A 26,053-nucleotide genomic window follows, 5' to 3' on the forward strand; every position below is an offset into this window, starting at 1 on the left:
ACGAATTTTCGAGCATGTAACAAAAAGTGTGTGAATTGAATGACATTTTAGGATCGACTGCGATGATGCAGCTGTAGAGTTATTTTATAGACCAGTTAACTCATATAAACAGACAAATGCTATACAGCGTTAAAAGAGCGTAAAAGAGAAAAAAATGACCAGTTACTTAACTGGTCTCGATTGGTGATACGTCAAAATGTGTATGGAAAAGTCCAGTTAACTTGGAAGAAACCATTAAATTTAACTGAGCTCGATGGGTGAACACTCTTTTTGATATTCTCTTTTAACGCTCTATAGAATGTTCTTGGAGAGCGAAAATCAGTTAAATTAAACTGATCTGTGGGTCAGCTGTCAAAACTCATGAATGATGAATAAAAAACATTGAGAAACCGTCCAGTTTCAATTTGTATGCAATTCCTTTCATTTTAATGCGTGATCCAGACACACAGATTGGTTAAAATTAAACTGTTAAATCCGTATAAACATTCATCACCAGTTTTATTTGTATCAGTGAACCAGCTGAATCAAACTAAGGCTGCAATTTGATCGCCCTTAACTGTAAAATAAAGATCTTTTTGAGAATTTTCAACGAATTTGAGGAATTTCCTATGAGTGCAAAGGGATTTTCTATATTTATCTGCTCCTAGCTAACTATAAAAAATCGGAAATTGTGTGTTAATCCGTTAACATGGGAAATGTCATGTCGATTAACCTATACAGACTTAAATATGCATCTTAAACTTTTCTATTTAACACGCTTTACATAATGTGGTAATTTGTCAACCATAATCAACGGTCAAGAATCAGTTTCCCCTGAAAGTTTAGGTCAGGTCCGCGTCCAGCAATTTTAGAAAGAAAGGCTGACCTGTTATAAACACTTTATTTAGAACTTTCAGGTTTCAGGTCAGGTTTTACGTGATTAATTCAGGTTTCAGGTCAGGTCAAAATTGATTGATTGAAAACAGGTTCAGATATTGTCAGGTCAAGTTTAGGTGAACCTAAAATGCTCGTATGGGATGCAACTGTCAGTGATACACTTGCTCCTACATATCTTCATTCATCTTCGTTAAAGACAGGCAGTATGGCAAATAGAGCAGCGACGGAAAAAAGAAATGATTATAAAAAGTTACCTGCGAGACATTGAGACCATGGTGTGAAGAAGCTGTTAAATTCATCGATAAATTTAGAAAACTGATTCACGCAGCTACAGGGGAAAAAAGGTCGAAGCAATACTTGAAACAGCTGATGAGGCCATTCAAAGAACCAACGCTGCAAGAGTAATGGGGACATTTGACAGAACAGCAAAGTTGGATGAAATTTTCTATATTATTTCTAATGATGTATAAAATGGTATTAATTGTTTGATTTAAAAAAAATCATTTAAATTTACGATCTCAAGTTTAGTTTTTTGAATTAATCAAAAATTATAAAATTTGCGCTGTGGATCTAGCTACTAGTGTGACTAGTGGGGGATTTAAAAAGATAAGGCTTAAAAATCGAAATATCAGCCAATATTAACCGATTATCAATCGATAAAAGATTGGATATTTAAATAATCGATATTTCATCGAACAGGCCTTCCCATCAGTGAAAAGCGAGTTTCTTCGAATACATATATTAATTTCTGCAACTGCGCTACGAAAACTGATCTTTTTTTGAAAAGGATTTTCATGTATGCTTTTCGTCACTAGTGGTGAAATGGATTTACTTTTCACCACTACTTTTGAACATCTGAACCATTAACCGTAATTAAAAATTCTGTCCTGACCAGATTTCGAACCACCGCCACCAAAACCCAATGCTTATCGAGCAACGCCTCTAACCATTCGGCTATTGAGATATATAATACATAAATGCATTCTACTTGATCGTTCATACAATATTTCGTTCATGCAGTAGAATGTATGTTGAAGGTAGAGTTATGTTTTGCATTTCTAAAGTTCATTTTTCGCAGCTTGTTGCAGAAAACGTTGTATGCAACAACGTTGCGAAAGTGGTAGTTTTTGTCACACGATGTGGTTATCAAACATCATATCTAGTGACAAAAACTATCACTTTTCGCAACTAGTTGCATAAATAACTAGTTCACTTCCTCACATCGACATAGAAAAGAGTGCGTATTATTGGCACGCACCAAGGTAAATAAAATTTGCAACTTTCCAAGAACATCAAATCTCATCACTCAATACATGCGACCAGACACACGACAAATCAAAACACGTAAATAAACAAGTTTTAATTATCGGCAACTAATTGTATACACCGACTGGGGGATACCGTCTTTTTGTTCGACGCTAGTCATAATTAAATGAATAAATTACTTATTGGAGAAGTGAATTTTTTTTCAAATTTTAGTTGAAAACGATCAACGTTTTAGTTACGTTTTCGGCTTTACGTTCGTCGCATGTGATCTAAACTATTGTGATGTATTCCGAACAATAGAATAGTAAAGATTTCAAAAATTTTAGTTTTGTTTTTGTGTAAACTCTTGACGACTTATAATTGGTAAATTATGAAAGGAATATTTATTTTGTTGTGTGTTTTGTGTGCGGTTTGGGTTGATGGTCAGTCAGCAGAAGGTAAATGCATCATCTTCTTTTATCGTTTATTAATAGATACAATAAATACATTTTGTGGTCGCATTAGAGGTAGACCATTGTTAAAATTCTTGTCTTACAACTGTCTGAAATCTCTGTATTAATGCTTAAAGTCTCTGTTAATGCTTCAGCATTGTGACGACTTGCATTTTTGTTGTGTACCGTTATGACAAATGTCAGGCTTCTAAAACAAGCTATCCAACATAGTACACCACACAATATTTTTTCCAACGCAGGCGTGAAAATAGTCTTTTTCTCCCCTCCGCTGAAACTTCGTGAGGCCTCTGTTGTGAAAAACGTTGTGTTTACATCGGAAAAAATGTTGGAAATTGCATTTTCTCGGGTGACTTGTGACCAGAGCGTAGCGAAATGCAGTTTCCAACTTTTCTTCCCTAGTCGAACAAATAACTATTACGGTTTTACTGCGACAATGTATTGCACTTTCCACTGGCATTTAAGCACTTGTAGTAAACTTCAATTCGTAGAGCAAGTAAAGTGCAACATTAACACGAATCGACTTCAGCGCAGACTAGCAGACAAAGCACCTAGCAGGGTAATAGAGGTTTTTACACGTCAAATCGAGTAGTATTTTGATACCAATCATACCATTAGCAGCCTTAATGGTAATTTTGCAATGACATTAAGAAAGAAAAGGAATGGAAATATTCGCATACTTCGATTAAAGTACTATTGTTTCTATTACCCTGCTAGGTGCTTTGGTAAGGCAAACATTGCCTTCACTTTATTTACATTCACATATTGAGATTGAGAGTCTAATAAATCTTTTGAAATGAGACTGGGGTTTACCACTACTAAACCGGTTGGACGACCTTCAGATTGCAGTATTTTAACATTGTCAGACGTGAGATGTAGGAAATTGTTTAAAACGTGAAATACTTTAGAATCTTTTAAAGCAAAATGTGCATGTGACGACGTTACCACTTCAGAAGTATATTTAGACATCCAGTTCATAACTTATCACAATTTCAACATTTTCAGGTTGATATAATTGTAGAACATTGGACCATGCAGGTAACAATTAGGAGTGATCTTCTAACCCAAATTCAATATGCAACAATTTTAAACTTTAGGAATTTTCATAGAATTAGATAGGGCTTGGTGTCCTGAGCCTTAGTACGAAACACTACCTCTATTGCAGGGCGTTTAGGCTTTGGTTCGATCTGCGACACAATTAAAAACGCCTCTCGATGTTTCACATTAACATGCAGCTCAAAGGTCGGGTCTCATCAGCCATCGTGCCGGGTACTGATAGAATTTCCACAAGAGCAAATCTAGTAAATCATAATTTAAATGAAATGTCCATTCGTCACTAACCTTGCCGACTCGTAGCGGGTCGGTGGTGACCACACAAGCTAAACAGACTTGCTTGTATTTTTAATCTTTTTTCGATGCATGATTTCTTTCGTCATTCAATGAACAATCTGTTAATGATTCATCTAGTCATCCCAAGTCCTAAGTGACGGTGGCACCATATTTCAAAAACAGCTCTGTGGTTTTTTCTAAATGAAGTCTTCGTGAAGAAGTACATACCGAATCATCTCAAAAAAACGAGAAGTTGTTGCTTCGAATTAGTTTTTTAGATCAAAACGTGTTACTAAGCATAGGTCAAGCGAAAGATTCATTTAGCGAACGGGTTTTAAATTCACAGGTGAAAGATGTACCACTCGATCTGGTCAGTCTGGTATTTGCTCAAAAATTTCTGCATGCATTCCTGTTCAGAATGACATACGCCGACGAGTTACAAACCATGTCGTATGCGGATATGACGGATTTGTGCAGATCGTTTGCTGTCCGAGCGCAGAGCCGGTGACTGTACCAACAAGGCAACCGATTTCGACACGCATCAGTGCCAGAAGTATATAGATTGAACTTTCAGCTAATTGTGCATCCGAATCGATTTTAACCAAATTTCTAATCGTGCAGAATGTGACGAGTACAACGAATTTTCATTCAATAAGATTTACGTATCAAATACATTCGGACCGCCAGTGGAAAAGAAAGTGTCGAACTGTGCATTCACAGCAGTGCCGTTAATTGTGGGCGGCACAGAAGCCAAAATTCGAGAATTCCCTCACATGGTAAGGTGGAAGGAAATAATTTATTTTGAAAATTTACTCACGAATTTCGATCTTAGGCCTTGATTGGATTTGAAGATGGGACCAGCATTCATTGGGACTGCGGTGGTACACTGATCAGCGAGCAGTACGTTCTGAGTGCGGCTCATTGCTTCGACACACGAGACTAGTGAGTTTAAAGTTAGAGTAGCTGGACATAACGACTCTTCAATTTTCACAAATAATTTCAGTGGCCCAGCCAAGTACGTTCGATTAGGCGAGTACGACCAAAATCGCGTTGACGATGGCACAGCGATCGATCTCCGTATAATTCAGAGTATTCCACATCCCGAATACCGATATCCAATACAGTACAATGACATCGGCTTATTCAAGCTGGAACGAAGAGTTGAACTAAGTGGCGCAATTCGACCGGCATGTTTACCGCAAGTTTCGGCTGTTCCCACTAAAACTGCTATTGCATCTGGATGGGGAACAGTCACCTGGAGAGGCAAGCAGAGTAATGTGCTGCTGAAGGTAGTTCTGGACATGTTTTCGCAGACGGAATGCAACAGCACTTATAGAACCGACATCAATCGAAAACTGAACAGAGGTATAATGGAAGAGAGTCAAGTCTGTGCTGGTTCTCATACCGAAGAAAAGGACAGTTGTCAGGGCGATTCTGGCGGGTAAGTTGACGGATATTTTGATGAAGATTGTGTTTACAATTTGTTGTGTCACATACAGACCACTTCAAATTTATCACTCGACTCACTCATGCAGCTACACTGTCGTTGGTGTCACGTCGTTCGGAAAGGCTTGCGGCACGATTGGAACTCCTGGTGTTTATACTAGAGTTTTTGCCTATTTGAATTGGATTGAAAAAATTGTTTGGCCAAATCAGTAAACGGAATAAACGACATGACTCTTCGGATGTGTGAACCCTAAAAAATTTCATTTTTTACAATAATTGGGCCAGTGAATAAGAGCAAAAAAATTTTGTTTTTTTTGTTTTCCACTCTATGAACTGAACGAAATCGTAATAAAACGAAAATGGTTTCGACACAGCACTGCTCCTAGCATGAACATTAGAAAATACTCGGTAAGATAGATGACTTGACACTTGTCAAGTCAGTGTTAATGCTAGGACGAGTGCTGTGGTTTCGAGCAAGTAAAGTAGTAATATTATAATGCTTCCACCAAACTACACAGCTCCTACTGATCATTATTTGTACACAGACGTGTGATATAGATATTTATGCAGCTCAGCATCATAACATGAAAAATTGTCTGGTGGCCAATACACCTGAATTATGAAGAAGTTATGTATTTTGATGCATGACATTACAACAGTATTTGGGTTGACGGTCATCCATCCATCTACTCACTAAATAAACAATGATGACTGAGTAATAGTTATTTGTGCAACACCGCATCATGTTCGAAACCTATGAACCTTATATAGATGGCTCTGTTGCATAAATCGTTGTTTGTTGCTCGTAAGATTTTTTTTGAACTAGTCTCATATCAGAAACAGGCAACAAAAATAGTTCATTTAATTGCGAAAAAATCAAATAGCTGTTTGACCTGACCCCATAAATAATTGGTAGTCCTACGCGCACGGAATTTCGAAAACCGAAGCTTTAATGAATTTTTCATGTATTTTTATATGGACAAATCAGAGCTGAAAATCTAGTTCTTCATTTTTGTTTAGAAAAATATTTAATCTACAAATAGTCACCAGAGTCGACAGAATGAGAAGCTAAACAAATAACTAAGCCACTTATTCGAGTATTTATTTAATCAATCAATATAAACCCATCGCGATGATTACCATCGCCGTAATGAAGTGATGTTTATATTAAAAATCATCAGAAGATTTGTTCATTTATCGTATGGATATAAACATCCAAAAAACAAAATTTAGACAGATAGTCTCGCATCAAATGTCGACATCAAGATTATGCGGCCAATCAATTGCGTTTGGTGTAACCTCAATGAAGTCTGTTAATGGCACTCGAAGATTTGTGTTTTCCCGTATCTGAATACAAGTTTACAGCGTTGACAGTATGCAGCCTTGACATTGACAGTTACAGCCTAGACATTGACAGTTACAGCCTAGACATTGACAGTTACAGCCTAGACATTGACAGTTACAGCCTAGACATTGACAGTTACAGCCTAGACATTGACAGTTACAGCCTAGACATTGACCAGAGTATACAACCTTGACTTGACAGTATGTCGGCAGGAAAAATTCTTCAGACTTCATGTTTTATTACACCAATCAATAGACAACGCCCCTTATTTTACCGTTTTTCGAAAAATTCGATTGTACAGGTTTTAAATCACTTTGTGCCACCGAGAATTGAAATACGACGGATTTCAATATCGATAACTAGATTGAAATGTCCAAAATTACAACACCCGTTTTCATGGCTTATTACAACACTCAAACCAGTGTTGAAATGAAATTCGTATGAGTTATTACAGCATTCGTTTAAAAAAAAATGCAAAGCAACGTGATCGATCAAATTCGAAGAGTGATTGTTTACAATGAAAATTCTGAATTTTTGTGCATTTGTCTATTTCAATTCTCGGTTGGCACAAAGCATGATGTGTTACACGTATTGTAATGTTGATTTTTTCAGCACACGACCCAATTGACAACTTGGGTCTAGTGCTGAAAAAATCAACATTACAATACGTGTAACACAACATACTATTACGTTTTCCATATAAATGCCAATTACAACAACAATTTGTATGAAAAAATTTAGATTCCACCTCAAGGTCACGAGTTTCAAACCTTACCTTGATAATTTCTAATTTTTCGTTTTTTGTAAAAATGGAAAAGATTTTTTGAGTACTTTTTGAAAATGCAATAAAAATTATACCCCGCGTTGTCTATTATATTCACAAACTTTTGGTTAACACAGAGACATTAATAACCTCTGACAAGTCATATAGCTCGACTTACTTTCTTACACCTACTTGTGTAAGTCTGTTAAATACCACTTAAAAAATAAAAAATCAATGTGACCTGACCCCTTTTAATAGTTTGTAATCATTGGTAACTTAGAACGAAACGTTAATTGATTTCGTTGGAGAGCCCAATCACAATAAATAAATATGGAGAAGCTTTCGGCTGGATAAACACTCAACCATTATAAATATAAATTATTTTATCACCATAAAGCGATACCATGTCATCAAAAGAACCACTTTTGCTTGAAGTGCGTTGGTTCTGTTTATTCGTATTTCATTATCAAGTGATAATGAAATACGAATAAACAGAATCAACGCACTTCAAGCAAAAGTGGTACTCTAAATAGGGTACTGAAACTTGACAGTACAAAATTACTAAATACAAAATTTTACACTGTAAAAAGAGTGGGGATAAAATTTCAAACAAAATAGTACTCTATTTGGCAGCTGTCATTAATAGCACTTTTGCTTGAAGTGCATTGACAGAACCCAAAACCGCAGTGTCGGAAAAGGGCAGACCACAGTGAGCTCATCTCACGGTTACAAATCCTAGTGTTATTTGTTGTAATGCCAGTAAATACAACTATGGAGTTTAATAAACTCATAAAAGTAGTTCTTCATTTTTGTTAAGCAAAATACTTAATCCAAAAAATGGAAATCACATGCAATGTCGATTAAATTCGCAATTTAACTCGGAATTAATTAAATTGAGTTGGTCATACATGTACTTCTGATACTGTATATAGTTTGGTGCGTGGCTTAGACTGTTTTCAGTAAGTGTACGAAAATTCGTTGGAAAGCATGTCGACACTATCGGCTGTAGATTTTACCGGTAAAACTATAGATGTAGGGGAACATTCACCGATGAATCGGTTCTATTGCGACAAAATGGTTTTTGTGACAGGCGGAACTGGCTTTTTGGGTATTTTGTTCATTGAGAAATTGTTACGGTAATAGATTTCGAGAGACTTATGGCAGAGTCTATTGTAAGGAAATTAAATTTCCAAAAATTCTCAAATTTTTCCATCACTTTTCGTCATTTCATCTAAAAACACAACAGATTACATCGTAAATGTTGTTTTTACTGCCTTTTTAGTTGTTTTTCATGTCTTTGAGCTTAACTGATTACTTCGGAATGAGATCTAACAGAAAACAAAATTTGGAAATTTTAAGAATTTTTGTGAAATTTTGGAAATTTTTGGAAATTTTTGGAAATTAAATTCCTTAAAATAGGCCCTGACTTATGGTAGACATGATTTTAGTGTAGGAGACGATTATGCGTCGCTAAAAAAAACGAATCTTCATCTTGTCTAGCATAAATATCTTTGACAATCGTAACACATTCTCACAAGGTTTTAAATTTATAAACTGCAGATGTAAAGCGAAGACGGTCTATGTGTTGGTGAGACCGAAAAAGAATAAATCGTCCGCCGAACGGATACATGAAACATTCACTGGCGCAATCTTCGGAATCTTGAAGCAAATAGATCCAAACTATTTGTCGAGAATTAAGCCGATCGAGGGTGACACGAGTAAAGCCGATCTAGGAATATCAGACGACGACCGCAAGGAGATCATTTCGAATGTTGAAATTGTTATACATGCGGCGGCTGACGTTCGATTCGACAAACCACTGCAAGAATTGTGTTTCACCAATGTGCGAGGAACGAGGGCTTTTACACAACTGGCCGAACAAATGAAGAATTTGATTGTGTTTGCTTACATATCGACGGCATTTTCTCAGTATTATCGGGAAAAAATTGAGGAGAAATTTTATCCTCCGCCCTGCGATCCGGATGAAATGATTCGTATCGCTGGTATGAAAAAAGTTTGAAATTTTTCGCAGTGAGGGAATTTTCGGTCTTGTATTTTTGCGGCCGTTCACAAATTACGTAACGCAAAGCGGTATGTAATATATGAACGGCTCATAAAACTACCTGAGCACTGGAATAGAATAGAAAAAATTAACGGTCAGAAAGTGAAAGTGCTAACAGGCCCGGACTGGCCATACGGTGAATTCGGGGGATTCCCGATGGGCCTTTTGGATTTTTTTATGAGAATTTTTAATTTGTGGGCCTTTTTAAATTGAGTTGCATGGATCCCCCGATGGGCTTTTTCGAGCCAGTCCGGTACTGTAGCTAATCTACTCAAACTTATTCCATTCTACATATTCTAAATCTACAGAAACATTCCAAAAACTCCACCGGCCAATTTTACTAATTGTCCTCCCGAGCGCAATAAGTAGCATTCGATTACTGTATCATGCAGTTATTAGCTGTTATCTATTCTGGTGCTTAGTAGTCTTCGATTTGACCCAGGCAAATTCCTCAACCCCATTGAAGAGGAATTAAAAAAAGAAGAAATTTTTTCAGAGCACTTCGAACAACACCAAACCGAAGAACTGAATTTTTTAACCGATAAATTTCTAAAACCCTGGGCGAATACATACGTCTTCACCAAAGCTTTGTCCGAAGAGGTGGTTCGACGCGTTGGACATAAATTTCCGATAATTGTCGTACGACCGTCTATTAGTGAGTTTTCGATTTATTATCATCCACATTTGACATCGTTATTTTTGTAGTTATTTCCACATACGAAGATCCGGTACCCGGATGGACGAACAACATTTATGGAGTGAATGGAGTTACCATGGGCGTAGGGCTGGGTTTCATAAAAGTAGCTATGAGCAATAAACATTTTAGGAATATTGAAGTGGTCTGCGCTGACTTCGTTACGAATGGCACGTTGGCGGCAATGTGGAACAAAGTAAATGCAACGAACAATGCAAATAAAATGGAGAATGTTTCGTTTGACAGTGAAAATACGTTGACCGGAGCAGCCACAAATCTAAGCAAATTTGACTTATCAAATTCGGTTGTGCACATAACGTCGCAGGATCTAGTTACTTGCGGTTTGTTTAGTTTTTAAATTTTACTGTCTGATGATACAGTAAATGCAATCGATGAAGGAGCTTCGTATTTTCAAAATCTTAAAACTCATTGAGAGTTGTTAACCGTCTTTTTCACCTCTTCTCATAGCACAGCTGGCTTCTAGCATTCACATTCTTATGTCAGTCGTTAAAAATCCTTCATGCATGAGTTTACACTTGAATGTGTTGTGAACTCACACGAATAATGTATGACTACTTTCTGCACGAAAGAAATGCAAAGTCTATTGTCAGAAGAGTATTCTGATACCATCAGCTTCCCAATATTTTCTATGTTAACGCTAGAAGCAGTGCTATGGTCAAAGGTTTTAAATTTACCGTAGGAATACTTTTGCTCAAGAATCTGTTACTCTTCAAATTGGCATAGCTGCCGAATATTCTAGAAACCTATCGAAAGCTTCAGGCCTCTATGGAAATTGATTGAAGACTGTCACTTTCACGATTTTCACGAAGCAGTTGCCGCTGGTTTTAAAAAACTGCAATCAGCTCCCATAGTCCAATTCATTCAATTTGCGTTCGTATTGATATCCGCATTACGATTATGTTTTAGGTCAATTCCAGGAAAAAATGATTACTTGGAATGGACGGTGTCCTTTAGTACACGCACTTTCCGCTCCATCTATTACATTCGCCACAGGAATGACGTTCTTTTTAATGACAATCCTGTGTCACCTAATTCCAGCCATTGTATGGGATGCATTTCTTCGGATGACTAACAACAAAATTCGGTATAAACGCAAACTGTTCGACAAACACTTTTTGTTATGTTTGCAGCACGAATTTTACTTTTCGCACTTTTGCAGGCTCTTACCGTTGTATAGAAAGTATCAGGATTTGGTGAAGAGAACTGCTTATTTTTCTAATCATTTGTGGCAGTTTGATCACCAAAATATGAAACGGATAATTGAGAAGTAATTTAATTTTACATGCAAAGCCGAAAGCCGTGCTTCTCATATTTAAAGCCATATGTGCTTATTAATTTGCTCGCTACAATCTGCAGAAATGAAAATTTGACCGTAAAAGACTCAACAGAAGCTTTGGTGAGTGTACGGATATATGCAATATTATGTCGAGTTATCGTCGTTTACCAGTACGCCGTCTATTAACATTCAACAAGCAACACGGAATTAGTACATTTTGTCACTAGTGATGAAAAGTTGAATTTTTCGGTACTAGTCGTAAGCTTGTTCTGTGTTTTACGGTACAAAAAAGTCGTTTCTACATTGTGATGAACGTTTAAGATTTTACGACACGTCGTAAGCTGGTCATACAAAGCCTTGCCTCGTTAGGAAAAACTTACGACTATTCTGGAAAAAAATCAAATTTTCATAACTTAGTACAAAATACACTGCTGTCGCTTACCTATACGCGAAGAGTTAATAAATAACTAGAAAGAACGGTGATGCCGTGGTGCTACTAAAAACTAACGTAATGCCATAAATAGAGGTTCATTTACTGCGGCTATATTATAATACCGCTTCGTTTTCACAATATACATTATCCTCACTGCTGTTAAACGCACCGTATTCAATGCCCAAATATGTCATTTGAAGTTGTTAACCGTTTTCTTTAGTATGTCCGAAGAAGATCAACGATATTTCAACTGTGACATCTTTAAATTCAAAACGTTGGAATATACGCAAGCTTATCAGATAGGATTGAAGACATACCTAGCAAAGGATCCCCTAGACGCCGACCAGATCAATGCAGCTAAACGGAGATATAGAATTCTAGGTATTGTTTCATACGTAACGTCGACCTTTTACTATAGCGCCTTGGGTTGTATTTTGTACATGTTCTTGCATGTAACTGGCGTTACGTATTATATAAAACTTATGACAAGCTTTCTTTTGTTAAAATTTTGAACGATGACGAATTTAATGTTGTGTCAAAGGAATAACACTAACGAATAAAAAATTGGATGATTTGATTGAAAACTTTGTTTTTCTTTTCTTTTGATTAAATTAGGAAGGCCGGTCCAGTTATTTATGACATTGATTGCAAAGTACGTTATTAGGCTCTAGATGTGTAATTATGACACGAGACCGCAGCCTAATAAAGTTCTTTGCAGCTAGATTCATACAACGTTTTATGCATTAAAGTTCGTAGTTTTCGAACATTATGATGATGAGTTGTATAAAATAGTTTTTATGCTACAAGAACTGTAATAAATATTATGCACGTATGACAAGGCGGTCGAGGCTTGCCGAGACGGCTTGTCATACGTGCATATTCTTTTTTATCGCATAAGCGAAAACGAGACAACAAGATATGCGAATGACACTTTGACAATTTACAGAAGTATAATGTTTGTTTATATATCCTAGGTGAATAATTTTTTCGGGGAATCACACCGCGTATGCGATAAAGATCATTTCATTTTCGAGAAGTGGTAAATGGTTTTTCTCATTAATTATAATAGGTCAAAAATTCTCGAGAGTTGATGCAAATCCTTGTGTGTTCACTTCCAAAATATCGCTATTTGTGGTGACTAGTGTCGCACGTTCCACCTGAACACATAAAAATTTGCTTTTTGTGTCTTTATTGCTTAGAGTAATTATACCAGAGAGGAAATTTGTACGACGAAATGTGGTCCCAACATCAGTTTGTATAAGATACACATTTCGTATAATTTTACACCAACACATGTATGCTTTGACGTTTTTCGCTATTGATATTTCAATTTGCCCTCTTAATTAAGAGGGCAAACACACATACCAATAAACATTTCGTATTTTATGTTGGGACCACATATTTTACGTAATTTTGTTCGCAATTTCCTCTCTAGGTATAATTACTCTTAGCTTTATTGACCTCGGCTACGCATCAAAAAAAACTCACACGAAAACTCTACTTTTCATATTTTTTTATTCCTGTCATGTCATTTAAAATACTATTGTACACAAACGTCATTATTTCTACAAATGGTCGTACATGTGAATAATAGAGTAATACTAATATTGTACGCCTTAAGTGCGGTCGAAATACAGAAGATAATTTTAGTTGGACTTCAGTAACACGTGTCATTTATCGCACTAGTGCGATATGACCCTTTGCAAAACCTTTATCGCACTAGTGCGATAAAATACGTTCGTACGACATTGCACACAGGCGGCGTAAGTTACGAATATCATCACTGAATTGCATAAATAGAAACGATGTTTTGGTATAGACGAAAATGATCCAATGGTAATTTCAATGTACATAAAACCGATTAAAATTTAATTGACTCAAATGCGCTGAGGAATTAATATTCGATTTAATTAAAAACGTTAGTCATGATGCTTTGATTTATTCAGATTTTTGAAAAGCTGAATAAATCAAAGCATTATGACCCTTCCACTGTCTGAGTAATTGCGATTTTGGTAAATTAATTCATATAAACTGACTAAGAGCTTAGTCAAACTAAATTATTTAGAAGCTTTCCTCTGCATAAATAAGCGTAGCTAATTAATAAACATGCAAACGAATTCTTTTATCACCATAAAACGGTATTATGTGAATGTACCTAAAACCCGATAAATACGGAAAAAAACAGAACTCAAAATAGTTTGAGAAGAGAATCTCACCTAAATTTTTCACTTCATTTATCGCTCAGTTATCGATTAGTCCACAACGCATTTCTAATATGCTGCAGATAATTTACATACAGTTAGAGGCAGTAAAATTTCAGCATGAATTTGCTTCATCTGTTTTGCAGCTGATTCACACAAACAATCAAAACTGTTTATACTGTTGTAGCTGAAAAGGATTTTGATATCCGCGAAACGCCCAAATAAAGATTCTTATTTCAGCTAAGCAACCAAATGTTGATTCAACCACGGCAGAGTAAAATAAACCAGGCAGGAGCGGTTCATTTTCGAAACGTCAAATAAGGGACCTAATACATGGGATGAAAATGAACTCAAATGAACACTTGACATAAATTGAAAAAATTTATTCGCAAAATATCAAGGGCTACTTGATTATTCAGGTCCCTGGTCAAACAAGCGCTCCTGCCTGGTTAACTTTACTCTGTCGTGATTCAACCAGTAGAAACCTCGTGCAACGTCGATTTTATTCTTAATAGAACCCGGAATTTAAAATTAAATCATTTTGTGATAGACATGCTCCAAATACTATAAAATTTGACGGGTATATAGGTTTTCAGTTAGTGTCTCAAACATTTTTGGCAAGCATGTCGACGCCTACGATATCGGCTCTAGATTTCTCCGGTAAAAATATGGTTGACGAAGAGAAACACTCGCCAATTATGCGATTTTATCGAGAGAAAACGGTTTTTGTGACCGGCGCTACTGGTTTTCTTGGCATTTTGTTCATTGAGAAATTGTTACGGTAAATAGATTTCGAGACATTATATGGGGATTATCCAAAGATTTCTATTGTTTGCATGAATATAGCTTATGCCACTCCAATGTAGTAGGAGACAATTATGTATTGATATGCAACGAACTTCAAGAATGAGTGGTACTCAAAATAGAGGACTGAAACTAGACAGTGTATCGAACAATTTTTTGAACTGTAAAAAACATTTGGAGCACTTTTGCTTGAAGTGCGTTGATTGATGAAAAAACGAGTCTTCGTCATGTCTAGCGTAGAAGTCTTTGTCAATCCTAATACATTTTTACAAGTAATTTATAAACTACAGATGTAAAGCGAAGACGGTCTATGTGTTGGTACGACCGAAAAAGAATAATTCGCCGGCCGAACGGATACAACAAACATTTACTGGCGCAATCTTTGCAATCTTGAAGCAAATAGATCCAGACTATTTGTCGAGAATTAAGCTGATCGAGGGTGACACGAGTAAAGCCGATCTAGGAATATCAGACGACGACCGTGAGGAGATCATTTCGATTGTTGAAATTGTTATACATGCGGCGGCTGACGTTCGATTCGACAAACCACTGCAAGAATTGTGTTTCACTAACGTACGAGGAACGAGGGCTTTAACACAACTGGCCGAACAAATAAAGAATTTGATTGTATTTGCTTACATATCAACGGCATTTTCTCAGTATTATCGGGAAAAAATTGAGGAGAAATTTTATCCTCCGCCCTGTGATCCGGATGAAATGATTCGTATCGCTGGTATGGAAAAAGTTTGAAATTTCACAGTTTTGCAGCCGTTCACAAATTACGCAACGCAACGTAACAATCGTTACGTAATATAATGAACGGCTCATTAAATTACCTAAGCACTTAAATGGAAAACGTTACCGGTCCGAAAGTTATAACCTACTCAGTAATATAATAATCTTCTGAAAGATCATTCCACTTCGTAAGATTATTTCCACTCGTGATAATGAGTGGCATTCGATTACTGCTTCATGCAGACATCAGTTGATATCTGTTCTGGTGCTTGGTAGTCTATGATACTTTGACAAATTCCTCAACACATTGAAGAGGAATTGAAAATAAAGAAATTTTTCCAGAGTATTTCGAAGAACATCAAACTGAAGAACTGAATTTTTTAAGCGATAAAGTTCTCGAGCCCTGGGCGAATACGTACGTCTTCACTAAAGCTTTGTCGGAAGAGGTAGTTCGTCGCGTAGCACACAAATTTCCGACAATTGTAATACGACCTTCAACGAGTGAGTGTTCGATTTATTATCATTTATGAACATTTGACATCATTACTTTCGCAGTTATTTCTACATACGAAGATCCGATACCCGGATGGACCAACAACATTTATGGATTAAATGGAATTACCGTGGGAATAGGGTTGGGTTTCATAAAAGTTGCTATGGGAAATGAACATTCGACATATATTGAAGTGGTTTGCGCGGACTTCGTTACGAATGGCACTTTAGCGGCAATGTATAACAAAGTAAATGGAACGGAGAATGTATCAAATAAGGTGGAGAATTTTATGTTTGACGGGAAAGATGTGTCATCAGCAAAAGCCGAAAGTCTGAGCAAATTTGACTTATCAAATACGGTCGTGCACATAACGTCTCAGGATCTAGTTACTTGTGGTTTGTTTAATTTTTACATGTCTGAGAATGTAGATTTTACACGCTTCATGATACGAAAACAGACGAAATCACGCGCCGAAAGTTATCGGAAGCCATAGTTTTTTAGTTCTCTCTGCGCAGACCTTGTTAACAGGTCTAGGGATATAGATGATGTTTTCCTTGCATGCGACCTGTTTTGAATTGATGTATACGAAGGCGAAGCTAACTCTCTCACTTAATTTTGCTCTTTTTGTTTTTCCTGTTTTTCGTATCATAAAGCGTATAAAATTATGTTTATCATATGGAGAGAAACCACGAAATTACAGTATACGTGTGAATTCGTATCCTACGAGAATTATTTTAATGCAATTACCTTTCTAAGGACTTCCCACACGACCATGTACGTTTCGTGTACCTCGAGAAATGTCTGTAAAAAAAGTGTAAGTTGTCAGTCTTTTTTCGGTTGAAAACTTCAACTGTACATATCTCAGTGTGGATGAATTTTAAACCCAATAAGACCCTATTTGCCCCGAAAGTACATGCAATTACCTTTTTAATGACACCCCACACGACTCTGTACGGCTCGTGTAATTGGAGAAATTTTTGGAAGAAAAGTGCAAGTTTTCGGTTTTTGATGACCTCTTTCCAGCCACACAAGCTTCGAAGAATTTTGGCTTCTGGGGTCGAATACCTTACTGAGGATGTATAAAAAATGCCAATAGAAAATGCGTCTGATTTCGGGCTTTTTTCAGAAGAATCCCTCTCTGGAGGACGCATATGGCTGCCGAATATTCTAGAAAAGTTGTGTCTGTCGGAAGTTTCATCTCCTGTGACTCTTGGAAGTCTAAAGTAAATTATGAGAACCATCACAATCGAGAATAAAGGGACAGTAGTACCGATTGCACAAAGCAATCGCTGCTGCTATAGGTTGGGGTTCTTGTTGAACTACTCCAACCCGTTGACATTCCTAGCATTTTATTCTTTCAATTTTTATTCGGCTCGGATTAACATTTGCATTACAATTTCGTTTTAGGCCAAATGCAGGAAAGAATGTTACATTGGCATGGCCAGTGTCCTTTAGTGGGAGCTCTTTCGGCTTCATCTGTTTCATACGCCACAGGAATTAAGTTTATTTTTATGACAATCCTGTGTCACCTAATCCCAGCCATTGTATGGGATGCATTTTTCCGATTGACTAACAACAAAATTCGGTATGAAATCGTGTGACGAAATATTCTCGTTTTAGTGGCATCAAAAGTTTTTACTTTTATAGACTCTTACCGCTGTATCGAAAGTACCACGACTTGGTGGAGAGAACTGCCTATTTTTCTAATCATTTCTGGCAATTTGATCACCAAAATATGAAACGGATCATTGACAAGTAATTTTATTTTACATGGTTACCAAAGCACCTTTGATGGTTACACATGCTTCGGAAGCTGTGCTTGTCAGCGCATATTTAACCAAAAAATGAATTGTCGATTTTTAAGTGTTTTTGCTATGGCCGTTGTAATGTTCACCTATGTCAATTGAATTTGTTACTTATTTTCTCTAGTATGGCCGATGCCGATCAACGATATTTCAACTGTGATGTTTTTAAATTTAAAACGTTGGAATATGCGCGTACTTATCAGTTGGGATTGAGAACATACATAGTAAAGGAACCAATAGACGCCGCCCAGATCGATGTAGCTAAACGTAGATACAGGATTCTACGCGGTATCTATTACATAACATCAACCTTTTACTACGGCTTCTTGGGATGCTTATTGTACATGCTCTTGCATTTAACCGGTGTTGCGTCCTACATACAACTTATATTTGCGCTAAGCGTAAACACGAACGCATAATAAAAATGGGATTAAGTGTAAATTTGTTTTTCTTTTAGTTGTAGTTGTGTAAGTTGGCACCCGTCGGTCTAACCAAGCTCTTATATGAGGAGGTTACGCCGTTCACCATGTATAAAATCCCATTAGAACTGTCAAGTTACAAATTCTTAAAGTTAGGCAAGGCATGAGAATGTATACACCTAGTGCCTCGATTCTCATGCGTTCGTAACTCTAAATCATAGAGTAGAGTAGACTACCTAGAGGAATTATGACTCGAACGTCATTGAACAATTATATCACACACACCACTAAAACGAAAACGTCAATTTTAGTATTCTTTTGACATTTTGAGTCACTTTACTTTTGACATTAAGAGGCCCTTTTACTGTCTGTACACGAAGCTGTCACATACACATGAAAATATATGATTTTTCACTTTAATTTGTCAGTTTGTTCTATTCAGAGGACCCTAGAAATATTTATTATTTGACAGTTACGTATATAAAATCTCATTCGAACTGTCAATTACGAACGTAGGAGAATTAAGGTCCAGTACATAGTCTCTTCAAACAAACTCTTTTCATTTTTATCTTTTTATTTTCTCCAATAGGTAATTGTCTATATAAAATTTACCAAACAAAAATATCATTATGAGAGACTGTGAATATCCCAACAAGACTAACGGTATGTTCATGTAGCAGTGTTTAATGTATAACGGCAATAGAGCTTGTAACAGCATTATTACAAATTGAATCTGAAAATGGAAATTCAAGGAAAGTTCTTATTATAATTAAGGTTTTATCAAGTGTATGAAAAGCTATGTAGACAATTATTTTCGCATTTTATAGCTAGCATATGAGTCCATTGGTATAGGTCGGCTGATTCCATCTGTCAAAGTGACGTTTTAAACGTCAAATTCTTGTTCACTAACAGAATATAGTGTTATGATCGGAGTGAAACGACCGAATACAAGTTAGATAATATGCCTTGGGGTACTTGTCAAAGTATTTGCTTCTCTTTTAACATTTTACGATAAGAACGAGAGAACCGAAGACCAGTTTATTATAACTTGCCTTGGGGTACTTGTCAAAATATTTCTTTCTCTTTCATCATTACACTCTATTAAAGAAAAATCAACGAAATTACGACCAATGAAAGTCTAGAACTTTATACTTTCATTGATTACGACCACTTTGCAGATTATTTTACAGCATGTAAATATTTTTCATATGCAGAATGAGCACCAGCTGAATATCACCAGCTCGATTTGCTAACACATACTTATTGTATGATAAACAATCAAAACACATTCTTAACAATAATGTGTTTACTTCATTCATACGCATATATGTTATGTGCGCGTAGATGACGTTAACGTAGAAATGCACTGTGTGTAGGTTGTCTTTGAATTGTATACAATACAAAGTGTTTTTGTTTGTACACCAGCTGGTGATATTCAGCTGGTGCTCATTCTGCATATGAGAAACTTTTAGCAATTGTATGTCTGACGTTTCAAACGTCACTTTGACAGATGTAATAGATCGACTTTTGATCCTCTCCACACATTACCCACACATTTTATAACTGGGTAAGACCCATTGCTCATATGGCTAATGTTAAAGCATTGTAACTTAGTGAGGTGGTAAGCTTAAAGGCAAAAGATGACTTACCAACTGTACTTGTGTTACGAATTTCTTCAACCTGATATATTTGCTGTTTGGATTGTATGCACTCAGGAAGTAGTACATGTACATCACGAAATGAACGCAGCTGTTAACATTTATATAATAGATAGCTTGGCCGGAGGCTGTAAATTTTTCTGAATAATTCCAAAAGATCACCCAAAAAAATCGCTTAGTTTACCCTTTAAATTAACGGATGCAAAGTAAGACAGGGACAGGATCATTACGTGATGGTATACATGCAGGAAAGAGATTTGATTGTTCTTCTTCTTTAGCGCGAAAAATCCAGTTTCAATCAGATCGATAATTTTCAGCAATAGGTACCAATACACAGTGTAAAGCAGCTTTTCGTTTGGTATTGGGCAAGAAAATTGAACGTTGTGCGCAAACATTTCTGGAATACCCTAACAAAATTGCTGTAATTTATTCGAAGAAATTCATTCAGAAAATATAGTCTGAATTACACTCTGAGGGGTGAAACGGTGTCGCACAATAGTTATTTTTGGAACAAATTGCGAAAATAGGATTGTTATTGCCAATAGATGTGAAATTTTGAAACGAGCGAAGCGAGTATGACAAAACTAACCTAATTTCGCATCGTGTTGCATAAAACTTTTTATGCAACAACTTGTGAAAAGTGAACTATTTGTTGCAAACTTGACTCCTGATTTTCTACTTAGTAAACCAGGGACACCAGAGACCCAAAATAAAGCACAAGAAAACGTTCACTTTTCACAACGGCATTGCATAAAATGATAATTTCAACGCTGAGCATGGACAAATGCCACCACTATGTAAGCGATTTTAAACCACATATACAAAAGCGCGACATCATTTCACATCCCGATGCGTATTACATATTTAAATTATTTCTTACCGAATACACAACGTAAAAGTTCAAAACTATTTGCAAGACATTGTAAACAAGAACTACATTTTTTAACACAAACGGTTTTTTGTCCCTCATGTAATTCGGTATGAAGATGAAAACCATGAACAAATACAAAAGAGTGATGCCTGCGATTGGATATGGTGTCCTGAGCAAAAATCTCTCGTCCACAAATTTCTTGCTTATCAATTCTGTAAAAAAAACGATATTTACCATTGACGACAAAAAATAACGAGAAAGTTACCATATTTCCTAAAGGTCTCCTCCATGGTGTTACAACTACGAATACTTAAAACAAGAATAAAATCTAAAAATCATTTTTAAAGGAAATGCTGTCGCTTTTATAGTAATTAAAGTGACATTAAAATTCAACACAATTTTTTATTACAATTTTTATTAGGCAACATTGTCCGTCTATAAGATCGATGCTATAAAGCAAACGACAGCTTTCTCACTCATAAATTACTACGAAGCTAGAAACTGCCTATTTTCATAGGGACCAAGAGTCAAGAGTGGTGTTGGAAATACAACAAAATGTACAAAAGAGCATTCAGATAAAATTTCCTTGGGCACTGGGAAGGCTTAATGAGGCTCCACTCCACAGCTACATATTTGTGAGCGACGCAATTTTTGGGAACGAGTTAGGACCAAGGATCTGAAAGAACAGGTTAGGACCAACGTTCTGAGATAACAGGATAGCACCAACTCTCCGAAAGAATCAATGATAGTAAAACCAGGTATGGTCTGTCCATACAAACCGGAGGAAATAGCGATTTCATATAATAAAAACTCACCTTTCATTGAAAGGTGAGTTTGTTTATATGAAATCTCTATTTCCTATGCTTCATACAAATTTTGACATTAGACCATACCTATAGAGTTTACTTTCATTTGAAAGAATATGTGAGGACCAAGGTTCTGAAAGAAAATGCTAGAACCAAGGTTCTGAAAGAACAGATTAGTATCTAGCTTCTGAAAGAACATGTTAAGACCAATGCTCTGCAATAACAGGTTAGGACCAAGTTTCTCAAAGAACAGGCTAAGACAAAGTTTCATAAACCTGGTCGGCTCCACAGTCAAAATTTGGTGCTACCACCTTCGTGATCAGTTGTAAGCCCCGTACGAAGTACGAAGGGGCTTATAGGATTACGATGCCGTGAGTAATTGATGGAATTCGAAGCAGACGGTAAGGGCAAAGTGTTTGCCTAGGTTCATAGATACCGAATCCACAATAAAAATTTTGTCTGTCCTTCTGTCCATCTGTCGCGTCGATATCTTGAGTAAATCAAATCCGATTTCAAAATTTTTTTTTCCCTGAAAGATAGTCAAAATAGTGAGGCTAAGTTCGAAGATGGGCGATTTTGGGTCGACCCTTCAGGAGCTGGGGCCCAATAAGTGCCTAACTGTTTTTCGACGATATCTCCAGACATTTAAGCACTACACTTGTAAGTGATACGTCAAATGAAAGGTATTTACAATACCGATCGACAAAAAAAAGTTTATGAAAATTGGATGACCGACTCGTGAGTTAGACCCCTTGGTGTGAACTAGGTACAGGGCGGCAAGCCGTTTTTGCTTGTAGGTTGGCCAAATTCGAACGTGTTTAGATGGATTTTGCTTTATTAGATAGGTATTGACCGTACCAATCAGGGAAAAAAAAAACGTTTATGAAATTCGATTCACCGGAGCGTGAGCTAGGTCTCTTGGAGTGAGCTTATATGTGGCTACTCGGCCGTACAGTGAAGGTGGTGTTTTTTGTTAATATCTCGAGTAAACTTTGACCGAATTAAATTTTTTTTTTTGTTTGAAAGGTACTAACGAATGTAAAGCAGCCGTAATACTTTCCACCTCCTAACAAAATGGCCGTCGGCCGCCATTTTGGATTTTTGTAAAATCAATATAAATCGGTGAAAATGATACTTACTTAATTTTAGGTCAATTCGAAATTTGTGTTACATTTGAAAGGAACGTCGTACGGGGCTTCGTAATTGAGCTATGCGCAATTTTTAAGACGTACACATTTCATAAGAATTTTACTTTACCGACGTTTACGGGCGCAGTAGGCTTACGGTAAGAGTAGGGCGACGGACGAACTAGGGTCACGTACGCAATAGATGTACGGGTTTGTACGGGGCTCAGTCGCAACAAACGCTCCGACTGTTCTGACGGCTCGTGTTAAATATGGAATATGGGAAATTTTTAATTCGGGCGATTTTTTTTGCCACTATTATATCGTCGTTGTTCTGATTTACCGTGCAAATGGATTTCATTTTGTAATTACAATAAAATGATAATTTTATTTACTGAATATGTAGTTTACATTAAGAAATAAATTGTATAACGAGCAGAAAATGACATACAACTGCATTTCAATTAAAATTTGTGTTTGTCTGTTGTTGATACTTGATGTAATTAACAATGTAAGGATAAATTAGTCTATAACCTAAGGAAGATTGCGATTATCACTTATAATTAAATAAATTGATGTCAAACTAGAAAATTATAAGCGAACATCGCAATCTCTCTTATAAATATAAATCATTTACTGAACCAAGAACGAGAGCAGAATTTTGAAGACGACGTAGTAGTCAAAGGCGCCACTTTTTTCAATACTTCATACTTGTGAAATAATTTCATTTCAGTAAATCCGTGGAGAGCGGATTGGCTCGTGGTAACGTAAGGCAAATTCTGTATAGGATTTTTTCTCAATGTGTTGCATGAAAGTAATGTTCCCAAGAAGAATGACCTAACCACGGCAGAGTAAAAGTAAAAGCCTGGGTTACTTTTACTCTGCCGTGACCTAACCCATTCACAAATCTAAAGTTTAACTTTAGGCGCAATCAGCACCAGACGAAAAATCCTAAAGGCTTGCTAACCTATAGGCGTGGTTCGGAATTTACGTGAGGCATGTGGTTCACACTCACCAAACCGACACCGGCCCGCGTGATGTTTCATCGCTTACATCCAGTAGTGGCTAATAAAGGCTAGAAATTATAAATAGCCATAAATGTGATAGCAGTGAAGTTGACGAAGTTGGTTCATAAAAGAGCACTGATATGTAGTATGTAGTAACTTTATGGCGAAATGTATTAAAACTGTGTACCATGTAGAACCTAGACGTTGAAGGACCCATAAGGAATGATCAGTTTATTTATTTATTATGCCAACTCAACAGCCTATGACGACAGCCAATAACAGAATCAACCATTACAAAATACAAAATAAATCAGTAGAAAAAAATCGATTAACAAGTCTAGAAATAACATTAGAAATCAACCAATTACATCACATATTTATACTTAACTTTAGCCTTGAATTAGTTAAACGGCGTATTGAAAATGTCTAAGGTATTGAAGAGATCATTATGATTACACTGCATGCTGACGATGGGTGAGTTACTCTAAATGTTATACGTATATATCGCCAGATAAAAAGTCGAAGCTTCCTGCCTAGTTGAACGAACTGAATTGTACAAAACAACGTTCGAATCCAACGAAGCCGATTAACCACTTTGTAGATAAAAATGTCATCAGCAATAAGACGCCTGGATTCAAGCAATGGGAGTTTGAAGACGTTGTGGATAGTCGACATTGAACCAGTTAAATTTGCGGTATAGCATACGTGTAAATTTCCGTTGAACCCTCTCGATTGAAAGTAGTTTAGTGCAAAAATACGGTTTAATAATTTGGGTGTTGAATGGCATCCACAACATCCTGAGCTAGTGTTGTGACTAGGATTCTAAATTCTAAAATTCTATTGCTATTTTGCTCAGAAATAAATACTAAATAAAGTTGGAAAATATCAGTTCTAGGAAATCCTGGCTTGTATCTGGACATCCAGAAAAAGGCGTTAAGCCCGTGCTGCATTCTAAAAGTACTGACTTAAGCTTTCTAAGGAACCTTCATATATTGAAATCAGTTTCGAATTGACGGTGTGAGGTGAACTCAAAGTTTAGGAATTTTCCATGTCATTTCTTGTCGACACCATTACATTTTACAGGAAAAAAAAATTGTTCCACGAAATGTTGGTATAGATCTCTTCGGTTGACGACTGGCAGTGCGATCGCATGCCAAAAATTGTGTGCAAACTAAACACAGCCAACTTCGCAAAGAGAGGAAGTTTTTGAAAAAGTAAAATTAGGAAAACAGGTAACATAGAAAATGCTAATGGAAAATTGAATTAAACACTTGCAGTAACCGTGAAATGTTTATATTTGAAGTCAAGGAAAATAAAAGCGTTGAATAGCTCGAAAAAATGTCTTGCATTTGCAGGAATTTAATAGTACATTGAATGACAAGGGGCGATTGAGGCCCTTGCCTTCGGTGCGGGCATCAACTCTCGCACACGGTTGAATTTTTTTACTTTTGGCCCGAGTCGTTCATACTATTTTTTTTGATACCAACATTGAAAATTGATACGTATCGCAAACATCGCAACAAAATGTTGAAATAAAAAGGCATTTAGCCAGAAAATGCGGGGGTCCAGGGGGCGGCGGCCGCCTGGTATATGAAAAATTTAATAATTTAGCCATCACAACAATAACACACACAAAAATTAAGATATAACTAACAAATCATTCAGTAACAAAAAGTATCAACTTTGTATGCTAATTTCAATAAGAACACTGGCGCACAGTGTTTTACAATTTTGATCAAAGTATTCTGCATAATATGAGCGGATTTTGTTGACAACTCGACTCATTTCTCTCATTTTCTGTGACGTCAGTCACTTTCGCTGTTCGTTCAGTTGCGTTCGCTCTTCGTTAAGTACTTTCTCCCCGTGGGATGCATTTTTTTACTTTCGCCCCTCATATGCGGGGCGAAAGTATCATTTTTCAATGTTGGTATCAAAAAAAAGAATTTTTGAATAAAGTTGTCCCGTTCGGTAGATATTTGACTTTAAATTTTTTCATATAAACCGGTTTTCCTACCGGAAAAGCGATTTTCCATTTTCCAGAAAAAAAATTGTTTCACATAAATAAAAAATTTGAAAAATTAAAGCGATCGAAGTCACACAAGTGCCTGGACTGGACTAGTGATAGAATTCAGAAAATTTTTACTTTTCACCAGAGTGAAGTTATTTCACA

At 36.5% G+C, this 26,053-nt stretch overlaps 3 protein-coding genes across 4 annotated transcripts; 2 read left to right on the forward strand and 1 right to left on the reverse strand.

The window, feature by feature from the left end:
* The first annotated feature begins 2,172 nt into the window (after positions 1 to 2,172).
* On the forward strand, positions 2,173 to 5,622 carry LOC119073673 (serine protease snake-like). Its single transcript, XM_037179283.1, has 6 exons — positions 2,173 to 2,579; positions 4,267 to 4,473; positions 4,542 to 4,696; positions 4,753 to 4,862; positions 4,924 to 5,361; positions 5,420 to 5,622. Exons 1-6 carry the CDS (start codon positions 2,513 to 2,515, stop codon positions 5,577 to 5,579), a joined length of 1,137 nt encoding a protein of 378 aa, XP_037035178.1. The 5' UTR covers positions 2,173 to 2,512; the 3' UTR covers positions 5,580 to 5,622.
* Positions 5,623 to 8,448: 2,826 nt separating this feature from the next.
* LOC119073683 (fatty acyl-CoA reductase wat-like) lies at positions 8,449 to 18,421 on the forward strand. Of its 2 annotated transcripts, none has more exons than XM_037179294.1 (7): positions 8,449 to 8,610; positions 9,035 to 9,477; positions 10,033 to 10,191; positions 10,242 to 10,571; positions 17,601 to 17,778; positions 17,841 to 17,948; positions 18,123 to 18,421. In XM_037179294.1, exons 1-7 carry the CDS (start codon positions 8,462 to 8,464, stop codon positions 18,415 to 18,417), a joined length of 1,662 nt encoding a protein of 553 aa, XP_037035189.1. In that variant the 5' UTR covers positions 8,449 to 8,461; the 3' UTR covers positions 18,418 to 18,421. The 2 variants fall into 2 exon arrangements, with proteins under 2 accessions (XP_037035189.1, XP_037035184.1); XM_037179289.1 differs by lacking the exons at positions 8,449 to 8,610; positions 9,035 to 9,477; positions 10,033 to 10,191; positions 10,242 to 10,571 and adding exons at positions 14,764 to 14,942; positions 15,256 to 15,698; positions 16,043 to 16,201; positions 16,256 to 16,588.
* A 558-nt stretch (positions 18,422 to 18,979) lies between these two features.
* On the reverse strand, positions 18,980 to 21,277 carry LOC119073702 (elongation of very long chain fatty acids protein 4-like). Its single transcript, XM_037179307.1, has 5 exons — positions 21,212 to 21,277; positions 20,956 to 21,158; positions 20,260 to 20,482; positions 20,067 to 20,203; positions 18,980 to 19,150 (listed from the first exon to the last, which is right to left on the reverse strand). The coding sequence occupies exons 1-5, from the start codon at positions 21,234 to 21,236 to the stop codon at positions 18,983 to 18,985; spliced, it is 756 nt and encodes a 251-aa protein (XP_037035202.1). The 5' UTR covers positions 21,237 to 21,277; the 3' UTR covers positions 18,980 to 18,982.
* Positions 21,278 to 26,053: the final 4,776 nt, after the last annotated feature.

The sequence above is a fragment of the Bradysia coprophila genome, chromosome II (assembly GCF_014529535.1).
Source record: "Bradysia coprophila strain Holo2 chromosome II, BU_Bcop_v1, whole genome shotgun sequence".
NCBI lineage: Eukaryota > Metazoa > Arthropoda > Insecta > Diptera > Sciaridae > Bradysia > Bradysia coprophila.

Bases quoted from the DNA above. Each gene is read 5' to 3' on its own strand.
- LOC119073673 (XM_037179283.1), top strand. From the start codon at position 2,513: ATGAAAGGAATATTTATTTTGTTGTGTGTTTTGTGTGCGGTTTGGGTT. The intron at 4,474-4,541 runs GTATATAGATTG...CTAATCGTGCAG, and splicing joins GACACGCATCAGTGCCAGAA to AATGTGACGAGTACAACGAA. The intron at 4,863-4,923 runs GTGAGTTTAAAG...AAATAATTTCAG, and splicing joins TGCTTCGACACACGAGACTA to TGGCCCAGCCAAGTACGTTC.
- LOC119073683 (XM_037179289.1), top strand. From the start codon at position 14,785: ATGTCGACGCCTACGATATCGGCTCTAGATTTCTCCGGTAAAAATATG. The intron at 17,779-17,840 runs GTATGAAATCGT...TTACTTTTATAG, and splicing joins TTGACTAACAACAAAATTCG to ACTCTTACCGCTGTATCGAA. The intron at 17,949-18,122 runs GTAATTTTATTT...TATTTTCTCTAG, and splicing joins ATGAAACGGATCATTGACAA to TATGGCCGATGCCGATCAAC.
- LOC119073702 (XM_037179307.1), bottom strand. From the start codon at position 21,236: ATGGAGGAGACCTTTAGGAAATATG. The intron at 21,159-21,211 runs GTAACTTTCTCG...TTTTTTTTACAG, and splicing joins GGAGACCTTTAGGAAATATG to AATTGATAAGCAAGAAATTT. The intron at 20,204-20,259 runs GTAAACTAAGCG...AAAAATTTACAG, and splicing joins TGCATCCGTTAATTTAAAGG to CCTCCGGCCAAGCTATCTAT.